Source organism: Anomaloglossus baeobatrachus, chromosome 9 (genome assembly GCF_048569485.1).
Source record: "Anomaloglossus baeobatrachus isolate aAnoBae1 chromosome 9, aAnoBae1.hap1, whole genome shotgun sequence".
Taxonomy (NCBI): domain Eukaryota; kingdom Metazoa; phylum Chordata; class Amphibia; order Anura; family Aromobatidae; genus Anomaloglossus; species Anomaloglossus baeobatrachus.
In genome coordinates, this window is record NC_134361.1 from 109385762 (window position 1) to 109405818 (window position 20057).

Here is a 20057-nt window from a genome sequence, read left to right on the forward strand (position 1 = left end):
TTTTGTTAGTTCAGTGATTTATTGCATTTAGCATTACTGGGCCCATCGTCACATTCCCCTGGTATTATCTGATGCAATTTGTGCTTGTCCCCCATGTGCATTTCCCTGGAAGGAATCTCAAAAAATGCCTTATCGCATAGAATACAAAAATAATAAAACGAAGGAAATAAGACCAACTCCTGCTGAGCATTTTAAGTTCATCAATTGAATACCCGCATTACCCTTGCTTCCCATTGATTGTGGCTTTTACTCAGTGTTCTTTCTAATATACTAAATGGAATTCTTCATGTAAATGTTGAACATCTGCATGATCCTTGATTCCAAATGATTGAGGTTATTACTTAGGGGTCTTTCTAATTTTTTAACACTGTATATACTAAATGGGAATTTTCTATATAAAATTTTTACATGTAAAAGGTATTTATGTAGCTACAATATCATATGGAACAAAAATTCCTCTTTGTATGTATACATGTATGTATCTTCTTTGTGAGCCCGTGCTGCATTAAGTGCCACTAATGGTGAGTGGGATGGAAACTGGCCCTTTTCTATTTCATTTCTATTCAGGCAGGTTTGTTTAAAATATGTAAATTGTTGTCGTTTGTTCTTCAACTGCAGTGGAATTTGAATGTCTAATGAGGAAGTTACAAAATTGTGCACAATATGGGTAGTTTTTTCTTGCACTTTTTACTAGTATGGAAGCAGCCCCTTGAATGGTATTATGGGCAGCTCCATATACGGTTTTGGTTTATACACTGTTGGAGGAAAAATGTCTAATAAACAATCTTAATGTTATTGAGCACATACTCTGGTGTTGAGGTGCGCATGCGCAGTGCTCTCCCTCGTCTACCCGAGCTGCTCCGTTGTTTGGCAGTCGCGCGCGCTGGCTTGCATCATCATGCCAGTGTGCGTGCGCGGTCAGGAGAGGAACTGGGCGCTGTGGCGACTTGGGACGGCACTGTGCATGCATCGGCGTCTTTTCACCAGTGGGAACTCAGAGCGTGCTATTTAAACCATGCTGGCAAACCAGAAATTTGCTCCCTAAAGAAGCTGTAAGTGTGAAATGCGCATAGGGGCATAAGCTCCTTGACCAGGTCTGCTGCAACATGGGTGATTGTAATCCACTTCTTTATGTGTCTATCATTACTGCATAAGAGGCAAGATAGCTTTTAGAGTCCCTCTTCTAGAACTTTGCACATGTGACATCAGGATTTACTCCACAAACTCTTGATGTCGTTGGGGTCATGGAATTCGTGACGCACATCCGGCCGCTTTAGCGATGTCGTTGCGTGTAACACCTACGTGCAAACAAAAATCGTCGCAAATACGTGCAAAATCGCTAATCGTTGACATGCTCCCCTATTCCAAATTATCACTGCTGCTGCAGGTACGATGTTGTTTGTCGTTCCTGCGGCAGCACACATCGCTATGTGTGACACCGCAGGAACGACGAACATCTCCTTACCTGCATCCTCCGGCAATGCGGAAGGAAGGAGGTGGGCGGGATGTTACGTCCCGCTCATCTCCGCCCCTCTGCTTCGATTGGGTGGCCGCTTAGTGACGTCGCTGTGACGCCGAACGAACCGCCCCCTTAGAAAGGAGGCAGTTCGCCGGACACAGCGACAACGCTAGGCAGGTAAGTAGTGTGACGGGTGTTAGCGATTTTGTGCACCACGGGCAGCGATTTGCCCGTGACGCACAAACGATGGGGGCGGGTACGCACGCTAGCGATATCGGTAACGATATCGCAGCGTGTAAAGTGGCCTTTACTTTGTGACTGACTAATCAGCTCCCCACATCCATTCCATGAGGATGTTTAATACAAATTATGGATGTGGTGATTTGATGGTCGGCCGTTCGTATTAGTGCAAAATGACATCTAGTGGTCAAAGGAGAGATTACGTTTTTACATGTGCACAGATTTATTGCCAGCCATTAGGGAGGGACACATGCCCATTTATGCTAACTTGACAGTCCATATACATGTGGTCTGTTCTCATTGAGGTACTGTTGTGGATGAGAATACCTTGCTATGCTGCAGCCCATAAAGGTGTGAGGTTGCTGCCTACCGCTATTATGAATGTACATTGAAACTTTCTTTTAAAATAATTCTGTGTCTTTTTATATATCTTGTATATTTCAATAAAATTTATATTTGATAAGTTTTCAAAAATTGATGGGTATAGACTCTTGAATCTCGAAGGTACAGTGCCTACAAGTAGTATTCAACCCCCTGCAGATTTAGCAGGTTTGATAAGATGCAAATAAGTTAGAGCCTGCAAACTTCAAACAAGAGCAGGATTTTTTAACAGATGCATAAATCTTACAAACCAACAAGTTATGTTGCTCAGTTAAATTTTAATACATTTTCAACATAAAAGTGTGGGTCAATTATTATTCAACCCCTAGGTTTAATATTTTGTGGAATAACCCTTGTTTGCAATTACAGCTAATAATCGTCTTTTATAAAACATGATCAGGCCGGCACAGGTCTCTGGAGTTATCTTGGCCCACTCCTCCATGCAGATCTTCTCCAAGTTATCTAGGTTCTTTGGGTGTCTCATGTGGACTTTAATCTTGAGCTCCTTCCACAAGTTTTCAATTGGGTTAAGGTCAGGAGACTGACTAGGCCACTGCAACACCTTGATTTTTTCCCTCTTGAACCAGGCCTTGGTTTTCTTGGCTGTGTGCTTTGGGTCGTTGTCTTGTTGGAAGATGAAATGACGACCCATCTTAGGATCCTTGATGGAGGAGCGAAGGTTCTTGGCCAAAATCTCCAGGTAGGCCGTGCTATCCATCTTCCCATGGATGCGGACCAGATGGCCAGGCCCCTTGGCTGAGAAACAGCCCCACAGCATGATGCTGCCACCACCATGCTTGACTGTAGGGATGGTATTCTTGGGGTCGTATGCAGTGCCATCCAGTCTCCAAACGTCACGTGTGTGGTTGGCACCAAAGATCTCGATCTTGGTCTCATCAGACCAGAGAACCTTGAACCAGTCTGTCTCAGAGTCCTCCAAGTGATCATGAGCAAACTGTAGACGAGCCTTGACATGACGCTTTGAAAGTAAAGGTACCTTACGGGCTCGTCTGGAACAGAGACCATTGCGGTGGAGTACGTTACTTATGGTATTGACTGAAACCAATGTCCCCACTGCCATGAGATCTTCCCGGAGCTCCTTCCGTGTTGTCCTTGGGTTAGCCTTGACTCTTCGGACAAGACTGGCCTCGGCACAGGTGGAAACTTTCAAAGGCTGTCCAGGCCGTGGAAGGCTAACAGTAGTTCCATAAGCCTTCCACTTCCGGATGATGCTCCCAACAGTGGCGACAGGTAGGCCCAACTCCTTGGAAAGGGTTTTGTACCCCTTGCCAGCCTTGTGACCCTCCACGATCTTGTCTCTGATGGCCTTGGAATGCTCCTTTGTCTTTCCCATGTTGACCAAGTATGAGTGCTGTTCACAAGTTTGGGGAGGGTCTTAATTAGTCAGAAAAGGCTGGAAAAAGAGATAATTAATCCAAACATGTGAAGCTCATTGTTCTTTGTGCCTGAAATAATTCTTAATACTTTAGGGGAACCAAACAGAATTCTTGTGGTTTGAGGGGTTGAATAATAAATGACCCTCTGAATAAACTTTTCAGAATTTAAAAAAAAAAATAAAAAAAGAAATAACATTCTTTTTTGCTGCAGTGCATTTCACACTTCCAGGCTGATCTACAGTCCAAATGTCACAATGCCAAGTTAATTCCGAATGTGTAAATCTGCTAAATCTGCAGGGGGTTGAATACTACTTGTAGGCACTGTATAAGCGTGTTCTAATGAGTTAGCATCCAGAATGCATATTGGAAACTGGAGTTTGATATTTATTACATAAATAAATCCATAAATTATTTAAAAACATTCTAAATCAATCCACAAAGAAATGGTCCATGATTAAGATAATTATCTGTTTGTCGAAACGCGTTGGATCACAAGTCTTGCACTTATTGTTCTGTGGAAGCCAATGCCGTATAATGGATTTTAAAGCATGTAATAAAGGAATTGTATTATTCATCCCTTTTTGTGATCCGCTGGATTTTCTATTTCTTTGTGAATTTTACCTACCCGGACCAGGGCTCTACTGTGCTGATATTGTGTGGCTCTGCAGCTGAGAAAGTGATAAACTGGCAAAAAGACTTTTTTTGTATTCTAAATCAATGGCAGATACCACCAAACCAGCGGACAGAATAGGTATTGCAAACACCAGAACACACACCTACAAAGCCATGTTCCTACATCAGCTATCTCCACTGTCAGGCACCACAACTTGTCTTGGTGAGTAGCACTGACAGTGGAGAGGCCATCCCTGACAGAAAAAAAAGAGGACACCCATAGAGAAGCTTAAAGAGCAGGCATTCTTCTGTTTGAGACATGTAATAACACACAGCCATGCTCTCCTCACTGATCTCTGCATCTACTGTGTAGAGTAGTTGAAAGTTATGAGTCTTTACAAACAACTCTTGCAGTCTTCACCTCCACACACACTGACTGTGGTGACATGAAAGCTGGAGGTGTTTGTAATGACACTCAGCTCTACTCAACTGTACACAGCAGCTGCAGAGATAAAAAAGGAGAAGAGCAGGACTGTCTGTCAGTAAATGTTTCATAGATGAGAAAGTATGTTATAAGGTTTTCTGAGACATGATCTTTTTTTTCTCTTGCCTGACACCACTTGGTTATGAATTGGCAAAGTCATACAGGGAAAAAAGTACATGGCCCCAGAGATAAATTTTTGCTAATGCTTCATTGATCTTGGCTAATATCTCTGCAATGGAGATGGTAACTAAAAAAATAAAATCTACGTTTTACTCAGCTCTGCAGCCGCTATCTCATGATGTGGCTAGTTTAACATGCTAAAACTAGTGAAAGGTCCTCTTAAAGAGATGACAGATTATTATGTGTGGTCCATATTAATTAGCAAAATCAATCTCTCTTAGCTGTACTTTACATAGCCAAAGATCTGATATATGTAATTTTGACTCAGGGTCCCAGGAGATGTTTTTCAACACAAAATAAGGCTGGTTATTGCTGGTTCTACTGTAAGCAGTCTACCTAAACGTGCTACCATGGTGTTACGTCACCACCGGAGTCTGCTCCAGGGACTTCTACTTCGATCACCAGGCAACGCCGTGTCCCTGCCATGGATAGTGCTGGTGATGGGAGAGGAGTCAATGCCAGCGGCACCAGTGGGCGCAGGCTCCGCTCATCCACTGGTCTGGGTTTCCTTGGGATCTGCAGTACCACTGGCTGACTGTAGGTGGCGTGTGTCTTCCAGCTGAAGTACCATCATTGCTACAACCAATGGGAAGACACCACACCCTTCTTATTTCCCCTCCTGTCTACTGACCACTGCCAGAGATAGTTCTGATTTCCTGGCTCCTGTTCTGTTTAGTGATTCTGGTGTTCTGACTTCTGCTTGTTTCCTGACTACCCTTCTGCCTGCTGTTTATGTACCTCGCTGCCTGATCCAGATTTGACCTCTGCTTTGTGTTTTGTTTACGTCCTTGCCTACCAATTCTTTCCCTGTTCTGCAATTCCTGGTTTGACCCTGCCTGACGACTACTCTCATCGGACTGCAGCCTTCCATGGGTAGTGATCACCTTGGGCCCTGTGTAATTCCAAATCCCTGTATGGGGGTTAAAGGGTTTCAGGGTTCTGGAGGTCCTGCTTGGTGAGTGGCTTCTCTCTATCCTGTCCATTACAGCCCGTCTGAGTCCGTGGATCCAGGCAAACATTACACATGGCCTGTCGCTGAAGTTGTCTTCCATTGGGCACATCTGAAATGTCATTGGTCGGTAATAGTAAAGGGAGCTGCCAGTAGCAGATCTTGATGATTTATGTGCTGAAATGCATTCAGCATGGCAGAACATTCCTGAGACCACCATCAGTAACCTCATTAATAGAGTGCCAGGACATGTAAAAGTGCATACATTTCTGCATGTGTTGCTCATACTCTATGCTGAATAAATAGAATTTTTTTGAAAATTCTGTTTCCATTTTGCGGTATGAGAGGTAATGTATCTAGGAGAGTGACATGTCTGACACAGCAGTGTTACGACATGAGAGAATAGGTCTGGCTCACAGGGTAAATAAAGTTGGTGCTCAGAAGTCAAAAATAACTGTCTGTAGCAGGGAATATACTTCGGCACTCAAAAATAAGATGAGATGGAAAAACAGAAGGAAAAAAGATTTTTTTCTTTTTCAAAATGCTTCTTATTGTGTATTCAAAAAAGTATAATGATACTAGCCACTGGTATAGTACCGCAGTTCAGACAATCAGATAAAGCAAAAGGGGTACATAAATAAAACTTAGCCTTTAATAAATATTCCTTAAAAGGAAGTAAGGGATCCTCACTTCAATAAGAGTTATCTATAAAAGTGCCACACACCACATATCCCCCTTAGCATGTATCAGGGGCTCAAATGGCCAGTAAAGGACTGTATAGAAGATAACATAGAGGTGTACTGAACAGTGCAACCTGCACAAGAACAGGACAGCCACCAAGCACTGTTCAGTACACCTGCTCTAAACACTAGATGCCAATAATGATCAGTGAGTTTTGAAATACTCGGATACTCGTAATAAGTACTGTCTAATACTCGCATATGCATTCCGAATAGTGTGTGCAATACAAGTCAATGGGGAAAAACTCACAAAGTAACGAGTAACTTAAATGCAATACTGTTCGCTACTTGCACGAATAGTGCAGAATTCAGGTTACTCGTTACATTGCGAGTTTTCCCCATTGAGCTGCATTGCACACACTATTTGAAATGCATACGTGAGTATTAAGGGTGCTTTACATGCTACGACATCGCTAACGATATATATCGTCGGGATCACGGTGTTTGTGACGCACATCCGGCATCGTTAGCGACATTGCAGTGTGTGACACCTAGGAGCGACTATCAACAATCGCAAAAACGCCAAAAATCGTTGATCGTTGACACGTCGCTCCTTTTCATAATATCGTTGGTGGTGCATGCCGCTGGTTGTTCGCCGTTCCTGCGGCATCACACATCGCTGTGTGTGACACCGCAGGAACGACGAACATCTGCTTACCTGCGTCCACCGGCAATGAGGAAGGAAGGAGGTGGGCAGCATGTTCCGGGTGCTCATCTCCGCCCCTCCTCTTCTAGTGGGCGGCCATATTGTGACACCGCTGTGACGCCGATCGCACCTCCTCCTTGAAGGAGGGATTGTTCGGCGGTCACAGCGACGTCGCTGAACAGGTATGTGCATGTGACGCTGCCGTAACGATATTGTTCGCTACGGCAGCGATCACCAAATTTCGCACAAATGACGGGGGCGGGTGCTATCGCTCGCAACATCACTAGCAATCGCAGCATGTATAGCACCCTTTAGACAGCACTTGTTACGAGTATCGCGAATCTGAGTATTTCAAAATTTGCTCATCACTAGATGCCAACCATTTATTATCATTTGGTGAATGCGTAATTAAAGCGTAATGTCAAACAAAAACACCCATTTATATGAATGGGGTCTACAGTAAAGATGAATCTTGGTACCCCTCCCATCTGGAGCAGAAGGTTTGCCATGGAAAATTCCCCACTCCCATGTAGAGTGTTAGGCTATGTCCGCACGTTGCTTTTTACCTGCTTTTTACCTGCTTTTTTGCTGCTTTTTCAACTGCAGCGTTTAATGGCAAAATGGTTGTGTTCTGCTTTTCAAGCAAAGTCTATGGGAATTTGGGTTTCTTGTCCGCACTATGCAGTTCAAACTGCAGCCTTTTTGTTGCAGAACTTTGGTCAAAAACTCAGCTTTGCAGTGCAAAACCCAAATGGCAAAAACAATTGACCTGTCAATTGTTTTTGCCATTTGGGTTTTGCACTGCAAAGCTGAGTTTTTGACCAAAGTTCTGCAACAAAAAGGCTGCAGTTTGAACTGCATAGTGCGGACAAGAAACCCAAATTCCCATAGACTTTGCTTGAAAAGCAGAACACAACCATTTTGCCATTAAACGCTGCAGTTGAAAAAGCAGCAAAAAAGCAGGTAAAAAGCAGGTAAAAAGCAACGTGCGGACATAGCCTAACTCTTACTAGAAGGCAGAACTGTGACTTTTCCTCATAGAAGCTCCATAGTCACGATGTGGGTTTGTGAACTTTATACTTTATTTCAGAATGAAAATGAGTTTATGTATATGAAGCAGACCTGTTCTCCTTTTGGTCCTGATGGTCCTGGAGATCCTTGAAATCCTCTTTCACCTTTAGGTCCGGTAACACCAGCAGGTCCTATAAATCCTGGGGGACCCATTGGACCTTGTGGCCCAAGCTGACCAGGGCGACCCTAGACAGAAAGACACAATATATCCATATTCATTAATTAATTCATTTAATTAATCATTAAAAAATACCAAGAATGAAAAAAAACCACATGAAAAATGTAGTATAGCTGACTATATAAACCAACAGAAAAGTACACTAATATAGTTAGAACCAACAATACAAACATAAGATCTAAAGCACCGCTAAAAACAGCTGTGACCTTGAAGACAAATCAAAAAATGTGACAAGAAAAAAAAGTGGATGTCTTTAATCACATTGAACCATGGTAAAAAGTCTGTCTAGTTCAACCAATTCTTCTGCAATGCTGAATTAGGCCTAAAACACACTTCCGCATAAAAAACGTCCGTGTGACACGGCCCGTTTTTCGGGTCCGTGTTCCGTTTTTTTGGGGCGTTTCTCCGGTACATATGGCATCCGTGTGATGGCGTATGCGAGATGTGTGTACGTGTAAAATGTCCGTGTTTGTGTGTAAAATGCCTGTGTATGTGTACGTGGAATGTCCGTGTGGAATGTCCATTTGTGTGATGCACAATGTCGTTGATACATGTCGGCTGACAGCAGACAGAGTTGCGCGATGAGAATGAACTCGGGTAAACTTCACCCGACTTCATTGTCATGCCGCGGCTCTGTCTGTGTGCCGCGTACTGATTAGCGGTCACCTGTGAAGGATTCACCAGTGACCGCTAATCCCCCGAGTGACTGAAGTGAGCAGCCCTCTCATACTTACCGCTCCCCGATCACCGGCGCGGCGAGGAACAGCTGTGCAGAGAATACGCAGCAACAATAACTTTGAATATGCCGGCCGCTCATTAATCAATCTCGTATTCCCTGCTTTCCCCGCCCACCGGCGCCTATGATTCGTTGCAGTCAAACACGCCCCCCACGCTGAGTGACAGCTGTCTCACTGCACCCAATCACAGCAGCCGGTGGGCGTGTCTATATTGTGCAGTAAAATAAATAAATAAATAATTGAAAAAAAACGGCGTGTGGACCCCCCCAATTTTAATACCAGACAGATAAAGCCATACGGCTGAAGGCTGGTATTCTCAGGATGGGGATCCCCACGTTATGGGGAGCCCCCCAGCCTAACAATATCAGTCAGCAGCCACCCAGAATTGCCGCATACATTATATGCGACAGTTCTGAGACTGTATCCGGCTCTTCCCGATTTGCCCTGGTGCATTGGCATTCGGGGTAATAAGGAGTTTTTGGCAGCCCATAGCTGCCAATAAGTCCTAGATTAATCATGTCAGGCGTCTCCCCGAGATACCTTCCATGATTAATCTGTAAATTACAGTAAATAAACACACACACCCGAACAATCCTTTATTACAAAAAAACCCACTAACAAATTGCCTTGTTCACCAATTTAATAAGCCCGAAAAAGCCCTCCATGTCCGGCGTAATCCAGGATGGTCCAGCGTTGCTTCCAGCTCTGCTGCATGAAGGTGACCGGAGCTGCAGAAGACACCGCCGCTCCTGTCAGCTCCACGCAGCTAATAAAGGGAATAGCGCGATCAGCTGAGCTGTCACTGAGGTTACTCGTGGCCAACGCTGAATACAGCTGATCGCGCTATTCCCTTCATTAGCTGCGTGGAGCTGACAGGAGCGGCGGTGTCTTCTGCAGCTCCGGTCACCTTCATGCAGCAGAGCTGGAAGCAACGCTGGACCATCCTGGATTACGCCGGACATGGAGGGCTTTTTCGGGCTTATAAAATTGGTGAACAAGGCAATTTGTTAGTGTTTTTTATTTCTAATAAAGGATTGTTCGGGTGTGTGTGTTTATTTACTGTAATTTACAGATTAATCATGGAAGGTATCTCGGGGAGACGCCTGACATGATTAATCTAGGACTTATTGGCAGCTATGGGCTGCCAAAAACTCCTTATTGCCCCGAATGCCAATGCACCAGGGCAAATCGGGAAGAGCCGGGTACAGTCCCAGAACTGTTGCATATAATGTATGCGGCAATTCTGGGCGGCTGCTGACTGATATTGTTAGGCTGGGGGGCTCCCCATCCTGAGAATACCAGCCTTCAGCCGTATGGCTTTATCTGGCTGGTATTAAAATTGGGGGGGACCGCACGCCGTTTTTTAAAATTATTTATTTATTTATTTTACTGCACAGTATAGACACACCCACCGGCTGCTGTGATTGGGTGCAGTGAGACACCTGTCACTCAGCGTGGGGGGCGTGTCTGACTGCAACCAATCACAGGCGTCTGTGGGTGGGGAAAGCAGGGAATACGAGATTGATTAATGAGCGGCTGGCATATTCAAAGTAATTGTTGCCGCGTATTCTCTGCACAGCTGTTCCTCGCCGCGCTGGTGATCGGGAAGCGGTATGAGCCGGGGGAAGAAAAAAAACCGAGCGCCAATGTAAGTATGATTGAGAACAGCAGAAAAAAAGGTAAGTATACTGAATATAATTTAAAAAAAAATAAAAATAAGATCGCTAGTGTAAAAACGCACACGCACGAAACGTGCTGAACACGGACATACTCCGTGTGCGGTCCGTGGAGGCACGAACCCATAGACTTTAGCGGGTCTGTGCCTACGTGCTGCCGGCCAAAAACGGACATGTCGTCCGTGCAGAAAAGCGCACACACGTACTTATCACACAGACACACATTCTGTGTGATTTTACGTGTGTGTACCATCTACTATTGAATAACATGGGTCTCCGTGTGTACGTGTCTCCGGTACGTGCAAATACGTACCGCACATGTACAAAAAAAATGGATGTGTGTTGCGGGTCTTAAAGGAAGACAAAAGAACAAAGGCAACAACTAATTTTCCACATCTCAAAAATCCTTGCTGACTTTGTTGTTAAATTGTGTCCTCTCATAATTTTTTTTCAATGGGCCATTTTTTATAAATAAGTCTTCATATATCGCTGCGTATCTTCAATAAAAGCCCCCCTTTCCCATTACCGAACATTTTTCCATTTGTATTTTAGAGGAACATTCCAGGAAAAAAAACTGATAAATTGGGCATATTTATTGATCCTGGTGTTTTATATGTTAGCCTAAAAAAATATTGTGTATATTACACCAAATATACCACATTTAGAGACACACATCACTTAATAAATTTTGTGCATTTGTAACAGTATAGAGATAAAGCCACCACAAGAGCAAGGGCAAAGCCACCAAAGGAGCCACCTCAGGAAAATGAGCTCTGACATATTTCTAAAACGGCTTCCCTGGGAAAATGCGGTGGCTGTGCTGGTCTCCAAATCGCTATATGTGCACATACCATTAAATTTACAACCAAATTTGTGCTGTTTTCTATAAAATCCTAATGACCGATTCCCATAAAAAAGGTTAGTCTCAACATGTGTCTTCAGGAGTACACAGCCCCACAGCCTCCTCACTGTCTTGTTGCTAGGAGGTGGACATTCCTCCTTTAGCTACACTTCAGGGTCAGGAGCAACATCATTCTGCAGACCTGAATGTCCCTCTGTGACACATTTAGGTTTGACAGTGTGCTTGCAGTAAAGTCTACAAAGTTATAACAAAATTTCCATATTGAAATAAAGGCCCAGTCACACACAACGAGATCACTAACGAGATTGTTGCTGAGTCACAGTTTCTGTGAAGTAGCAATGATCTCGCCAGCAATCTCGTTATGTGACACCTACCATTGATCAGGCCCCTGCTGTGAGATCTCTAGTCATTGCAGAATGGTCCAGGCCATTTTCTTCAAAGGCGATGTCCTGCTGGGCAGGACACATCCCTGTGTTTGATGCCTACCAACAACCCCCTAACAGGGTCGTTATACATATATAACGATCTGCTGAGATCGTTATACAGGTCGCTCATCGTTACTGCGTTGTTGGTAAGGTCTGACTGTGTGACATCTTACCAGCGACTTACCAGCGATCCTTATCAGGTCGTATCGTTGTCGGGATCGCTGGTAAGTCATTGTGTGTGACTGAGCCTTAACATTACCTTTCAACAAGCACAAGGCTCAGCACACTGCTTGTGATTTTGCAGGACTGATAACAGCAGATCCAGATTAGGAGTTGAGAGGGAAGGGGAGGTGATCAGCTCTGTGTCACTGCTCTAAAGAAATTAACAAGACTGGAGAGATGTGACTTGGATCTCAAGAGTTAACTCATCAGTCTGGAAAGTATACCTGACTAGGCTATGGTGGTCAGATTCTTGGGCAACAAGCTATTAACATTGAAAAAAAGCTATCATAGAATGTCAGCAAACAGAACAAAGCAAGTCAATTACAAACCTGCTTTGTTCCATGCTGTCTAGCTATCCTAAATCATAACATGAAAATACCCCTTTAACGCTAAGTTCTCTGCTTCCCCGTACATAAAGAAGCTGTGCTCCTTGTCGAATAGCCTTAAGAGATTTAAGTGGGAGCAATGAAGGAGGCCAGAAAGGTGCCTGCAAGTTTAGTGTCAAGCTGTGAGCAGGAGAGGCTAATGGTGGTGTCACACACAGCGACGACGACAACGACATCGCTGCTAAGTCTCCATTTTCTGTGACGTAGCAACGACCTCAACAGCGACGTCGCTGTGTGTGACACATAACAACGATCAGACCCCTGCTGCGAGATCGCTGCTCGCTCTTGAATATTCCAGGTCATTTTTTGATCGCTGCTATCCCGCTGCGCCACATGCATCCTTGTCAAACATAAATGATGAAAGGGCACCACCCGCTGGGATCTCCTGATATATGAAAGTAATCATGCAAAAAAGAGAAAGATATACCAAAAAATGGGATCACCAACACAATATTAGAATCGTGGAAAAATATTTTTATTATTACTGAAAAAGTGTGGACAGATCACGGCCCCAGGGAAAACAAGGGCACACATACAAACAGTTAAAAACATTTAAAAAGCCATAAATGGCATGGTTCCCCAACACGCCAACCTCCAATGTATAAATACAGAAATATATAGAGTACCTCTTATATAAAATATGAACAATCAACCTCTATATAATAAAACTGGTACATATAAAGCCACTGGTATGTGAGAAACTTGCTGCATCCTTTTGTTTGACACCGCAGCAGCAACGGTGGCGACGACGCTGAAGGCAGTGACGTAGGACTGAAAGCAGGACAAGGGCGTGTTTTTGCAGTGTATTTTACAACACCCCCACGACTCCGATTGGTGGTCATAACAGCGTTCTGATTGGGTAACTTGCCGAACGCGTTACAGTGATTTCATTCTTTAAGTTCCATTCTTTGTTCCACGTAGTAGAGTCTCTGTCTGGTGTCGCTAGTGTGTCGTTCTTTTCTGTGTCTTCCTTTGTTTGGCACGGTCACCCAATCAGGCGCCGCTGTAGTGATTACCAATCGGAACAGAGGGGCGTGAAAAAGGCAACGCAAAGGCACTGTAGCGATCACCAATCAGAACAGAGGGACGTGAAAAGAGGCAACACAAAACATGTCTAGGGGTAAACACCAGGCCTCTATCAAGGTCTGAGTCGTCGCACAGCGACGCGTGTGACACGTCCCAATGACCGTCGAGGTCGCTATGATCGCTGCCCCGTCGCTGCTTAAAATTACATGTTTGACAGCTAACTAGCGATCATGTAAGGTCGCTGTTACATCACAGGAAATGGTGACATAACAGCGACGTCGTTGTCGCTGTCGTGTGTGAACCCAGCTTAAGGATGACACATTTTCTGAACTCCTTCTCTAGTGATAATAATGTATAAAACGTAAGTGTGTGTGTTCTACAGTCATGGCTGAAAATTTTGAGAACTTTGAAATTGTTGCAGAAATGAAAGTATTTCTGAAAGACGATTATTGTAAGTACATGTTTTGTTATATACCTTTATTTCCATTGTGTTAAAAGAAAAAAGATTTTGGTACCATTTTAGCCAGTTGAAAAATGATTGATTGCTCTCAGTGAGGCCTGTTTCACACGTCAGTGATTCTGGTACGTTTGTGCTTTTTTTTAAACGTACCAGAATCACTGACATACGCAGACCCATTATAATGAATGGGTCTGCTCACACGTCAGTGATTTTTCACTGCACTTGTCTCCGTGCGGCGTACCCGCGTGTGCGTGATTGCCGCACGGAGACATGTCCATTTTTTTTCTGGCATCACTGATGTCCCACGGACCACGCAGTGGTGTGGTCCGTGAAACACGTGCCAGAAAAAAACGTGCTTTTAAAATAAAAAACATTTTTACTCACCCGGCTTCAGCGGCGCTCTCTGCAGCCCGTGCAGCTTGCTGCTTCTGAGCCGGCTCATTACTGAGCGCCGGGGGTCAGCGCCGGCCGGATGCTGCACCGCGGGAGCGATCAGCACCATGGAGAGCGGGAGCGCGCACTGGTGAGTTGATTTCTAAGTGCAATCACTGGCCACGGAGAACGGAGCCCGGATTGCACTTAGACAACCCACGTGTGCCGTAATTCACGGCACATGGAGGGACATGTGCGTGTTTTACACGCCAGTGAAAAACGTCAGTGTTTTTCACTGACGTGTGAAACGGGCCTGAGAGAAACAAAATTATATTCTTGTAGTTGTGATACCTTTTAATGGCTAACTAAAATAAAATAAAATGATGTTACAAAGCAAGCTTTCGAGACTCCTTAAGCCTGCTTTACACGGGACGTCCGATTGTGCGATTTCACAATCGATCGTACCCACCCCCGTCGTTTGTGCGTCACGGGCAAATCGCTGCCCGTGTCGCACAAAATCGTGAAACCCCCGTCACACGTACTTACCTGCTGAGTGATCTCGCTGCTGAGTGACCTCGCTGTGGGCGGCGAACGTCCACTTCCTGAATGGGGAGGGACGTTCGGTGTCACAGCGACGTCACACAGCCGCCGGCCAATAGAAGCGGAGGGGCGGAGATGAGCGGGATGTAACATGCCGCCCACCTCTTTCCTTCCGCACTGCCGGCAGGAGCCACGAGACGCAGGTAAGCTGTGTTCATCGTTCCCATGGTGTCACACGGAGCGCTGTGCGCTGCCACAGGAACGATGAACAACCTGCTGCAGGAAAAATAAATGATATTATGAAACTGAGCGATGAGTACACGACTCACGATTTGTGAGCGTTACTGCGTCGCTCAGAGGTTTCACACGAGACGACGTCGTGTACGATGCCGGATGTGCGTCACGAAAACCGTGACCCCCGACGATGCATCGCACAATCCGTCGTCTCGTGTAAAGCACCCTTTAGGTCTGATGCCTGATGAAGAGACCTAAGGCGTCTCGAAAGCTTGCTTTGTAACATCATTTATTTTATTTTAGTTAGCCATTAAATGGTATCACAACTACGAGAATATAATTTTCCATTGTGTGTATTGGAACAATACAATAAAAGAGGGAAAAAAAGACAAATTGGACATAATTTCACAAAAATTCCCAAAAATGGGCCAGACAAAATTGTTGGCACCCTTAACTTAACCCCTTCACGACCTTGGACGTATATAAATGTCAAAGGTCATGTTCCCCCTGGTTCCCACGGGCTCTGGCGGTGAGCCCGTGGTAATCCCTGCACATGTCTGCTGTTCAATATGAAATATTTGGTGAATGGTCCTAGTCTAAAACCGGCGTCACACGAGACGATATATCGGCCGATCGCACGAGCAATCGTACCCGTCCCCGTCGTTTGTGCGTCACGGGCATTTAGTTGCCTGTGGCGCACAAAGTCGTTAACCACCTGTCACACGCACTTATCTCCAGGACGACGTCGCTGTGGGCGGCGAACATCCTCTTCCTGAAGAGGGAGGGACGTTCGGCGTCACAGCAACGTCACACAGCGGCTGGCCAATAGAAGCGGAGGGGCGGAGATGAGCGGGACGTAAACATCCCGCCCACCTTCTTCCTTCCGCATTGCTGGCGGGACGCAGGTAAGCTGTGTTCGTCGTTCCCGGGGTGTCACACAGAGTGACATGTGCTGCCTCGGGAACGATGAACAACCGGAGCTCAGAAGGAGGACCGACATTATGAAAATGAGCGATGTGTCAACGAGCAACGATAAGGTGAGTATTTTTGCTCGTTCACAGTCGCTCGTAGCTGTGACACGCTACGATATATCAAATGATGCCGGATGTGCGTCACAAACTCTGTGACCCCGCTAACATATCACCCAATATATCATCTCGTGTGACGCCGGCTTAAGTGTGCAGTGTATTATAATTAGACAATATTGATATATATATGCCTCACTGAGTGACTTTGGGACTGTTGTAAAAGAAATGTAATATATACTTGCTAAGTTCAGATATTTATGATCTATCTTTTTCATAAATCATCACAACAATTAAGGTTACGCTGCTAGTAGGGAAAAATACATGGTTCTTGCACTGCTGACAATCGGAACAATGTGGTTTATTTATCTACAGTACGTGTTTTGAAGTCATCTGACTTCTTCAGGATTATGCCACAATCTAATGAATTGTCTGTCTTGGATCCTTCACAGTAAATCCCATGGGCAGCGCAAAAACAATGTATTTTTACGTTCTTTCTGGTCTTCTGACCCCTGGCCCTGCAGCAGCTGTATCATTCACACCTTTAAACGCCGTGTATAATACAACCCTATGAGGTGAGCACACACTCCCCAAGTACACTCACTTCTATTAGGTAAAACCTTATTTTGCTTTCTGCTCTCTAGTTTTCCACAACTGAGGTTAGGAACAACTTCCTACGGTACCAATAATGAGTTACTCCAAAATAGCAAAGAAACAACCCTATGAATGCAGGAATGGAACCTAAATATCAATATAATTAGCACACGTATTAAGAGGTGCATAATCTAATACAGATAAATACAGTTAGGTCCAGAAATATTTAGACAGTGACACAATTTTCGCGAGTTGGGCTCTGCATGCCACCACATTGGATTTGAAATGAAACCTCTACAACAGAATTCAAGTGCAGATTGTAACGTTTAATTTGAAGGTTTGAACAAAAATATCTGATAGAAATTGTAGGAATTGTACACATTTCTTTACAAACACTCCACATTTTAGGAGGTCAAAAGTAATTGGACAAATAAACCAAACCCAAACAAAATATTTTTATTTTCAATATTTTGTTGCGAATCCTTTGGAGGCAATCACTGCCTTAAGTCTGGAACCCATGGACATCACCAAACACTGGGTTTCCTCCTTCTTAATGCTTTGCCAGGCCTTTACAGCCGCAGCCTTCAGGTCTTGCTTGTTTGTGGGTCTTTCCGTCTTAAGTCTGGATTTGAGCAAGTGAAATGCATGCTCAATTGGGTTAAGATCTGGTAATTGACTTGGCCATTGCAGAATGTTCCACTTTTTTGCACTCATGAACTCCTGGGTAGCTTTGGCTGTATGCTTGGGGTCATTGTCCATCTGTACTATGAAGCCCCGTCTGATCAACTTTGCGGCATTTGGCTGAATCTGGGCTGAAAGTATATCCCGGTACACTTCAGAATTCATCCGGCTACTCTTGTCTGCTGTTATGTCATCAATAAACACAAGTAACCCAGTGCCATTGAAAGCCATGCATGCCCATGCCATCACGTTGCCTCCACCATGTTTTACAGAGGATGTGGTGTGCCTTGGATCATGTGCCGTTCCCTTTCTTCTCGAAACTTTTTTCTTCCCATCATTCTGGTACAGGTTGATCTTTGTCTCATCTGTCCATAGAATACTTTTCCAGAACTCAGCTGGCTTCATGAGGTCTTTTTCAGCAAATTTAACTCTGGCCTGTCTATTTTTGGAATTGATGAATGGTTTACATCTAGATGTGAACCCTTTGTATTTACTTTCATGGAGTCTTCTCTTTACTGTTGACTTAGAGACAGATACACCTACTTCACTGAGAGTGTTCTGGACTTCAGTTGATGTTGTGAACGGGTTCTTCTTCACCAAAGAAAGTATGCGGCGATCATCCACCACTGTTGTCATCCGTGGACGCCCAGGCCTTTTTGAGTTCCCAAGCTCACCAGTCAATTCCTTTTTTCTCAGAATGTACCCGACTGTTGATTTTGCTACTCCAAGCATGTCTGCTATCTCTCTGATGGATTTTTTTCTTTTTTTTCAGCCTCAGGATGTTCTGCTTCACCTCAATTGAGAGTTCCTTACACCGCATGTTGTCTGGTCACAGCAACAGCTTCCAAATGCAAAACCACACACCTGTAATCAACCCCAGACCTTTTAACTAATTCATTGATTACAGGTTAACGAGGGAGATGCCTTCAGAGTTAATTGCAGCCCTTAGAGTCCCTTGTCTAATTACTTTTGGTCCCTTGAAAAAGAGGAGGCTATGCATTACAGAGCTATGATTCCTAAACCCTTTCTCCGATTTGGATGTGAAAACTCTCATATTGCAGCTGGGAGTGTGCACTTTCAGCCCATATTATATATATAATTGTATTTCTGAACATGTTTTTGTAAACAGCTAAAATAACAAAACTTGTGTCACTGTCCAAATATTTCTGGCCCTGACTGTATATAAGTACAGTATGTAAAGCACAGAAACCCAACCCTGACTACTTAAGCCCAGAAGCACTCATGTGTATGTAATATTATCAATTGGACCTGGTCAGTGTTTTAATGGTGGAATTTAGCATGTTTTGCATTGATATTTTTTCCATTTTCAAGAAAATTTATAATGAGGGGAATTTTTAAAGTCAGTAGATTGAGGCTGCAGGTCGCTGTTATTTGCACACATCACAGTGTCACACGAGGTTTATAAATTTGACGAATCTAAAGAAATGATATTTCTATCTAGAAATGTTACTCTACTTTATTACACCTTCTCCCTTGATCGGAATGAGTTAGTGATTTTTGTGCGTAAGTTGCAAGTCAATAGTAATGAGCAAGCACTACCATGCTTGGATGCTCGATATTCATAATGAGCATTTACTCCTCGGCTGGGCGTGACTCAAGTACACGAGTATAATGGAAGTGCTTGGCAAACTCGAGAATTTTTCTAGAAGATCTTCTGGAAAAAATGCTTGAGTTCCCCATTGACTTCCATTATACTCTGTACATGAGTCCATCCCATCCGAGCATTCGACTGTTCATAATTACCGAGCACCCGAGCATGGTAATGCCCGCTCATCACTACAAGTCATACATTTATTTGCATAGCTAATCTTGCCAACTTTTTTAAGAGTTGCAAAAGTGGAGTAAAATTATAAAATGGTAACTGCCATGGCTGTCTCTCTGAGACTAGTGACAGATTCAGGACTTGAGAGTCATTTCCAGTCTTGACTCTCAATATTAAACACGTTTTCCTTTTCTTTAGCAGTCATGGTTTAATGTCAGTTTGCTTTCCAGTAGCTCCGTACTCCTGGTCAGGTGTTTCCGGTTTGGGACCACTCCCAGTCCCTTTATATACCCTCTGCTACCAGCAGAGGGTGCCGGTTATTCTCTTTGCTATTTTCATGCTGGTTCTGTAGGTGGAAGGAGCGCTGAAACCCTCTCTTGAAGTTGCTGTGGTGGCTGCAGTCTTGGCGCTGACTGCAGCGGTCTTTTGTAGTGTTTTCTCCCTGTCTGCCTTCCTTCCCTTGTGTGTTGTTTTAGTGTAGCGGTGAGGCTAGCATCCCCCCCTACATTGCAGGGTCTTTTCAGAGCTTCATGTTCCTGCTCAGCGACAGGTGAGCAACCTGAATAAGGACTGACTAGGAGTGCAGGGTACAGCAAAGGTAAGTGGAGGAGGTGTCCATCTTCCCTGTGACTAATCCTAGGGCCTTCCGTTGTTAAAGTGTCCCCAGTGTACCCCTTATTTGTTGTGGTGTGACCCC

The 20057-nt window shown here is 44.3% G+C and overlaps 1 protein-coding gene across 2 annotated transcripts in view; it reads right to left on the reverse strand.

Moving 5' to 3' along the window:
- The window catches only part of COL4A6 (collagen type IV alpha 6 chain), a 426839-nt gene that overhangs the window by 140627 nt on the left and 266155 nt on the right, over positions 1-20057 (reverse strand). For both annotated transcript variants that reach the window (XM_075323930.1, XM_075323929.1), the window contains exon 5: positions 8211-8345. In XM_075323930.1, the coding sequence (XP_075180045.1) occupies positions 8211-8345 (135 nt within the window). The remainder of the gene's footprint in view (positions 1-8210; positions 8346-20057) is intronic.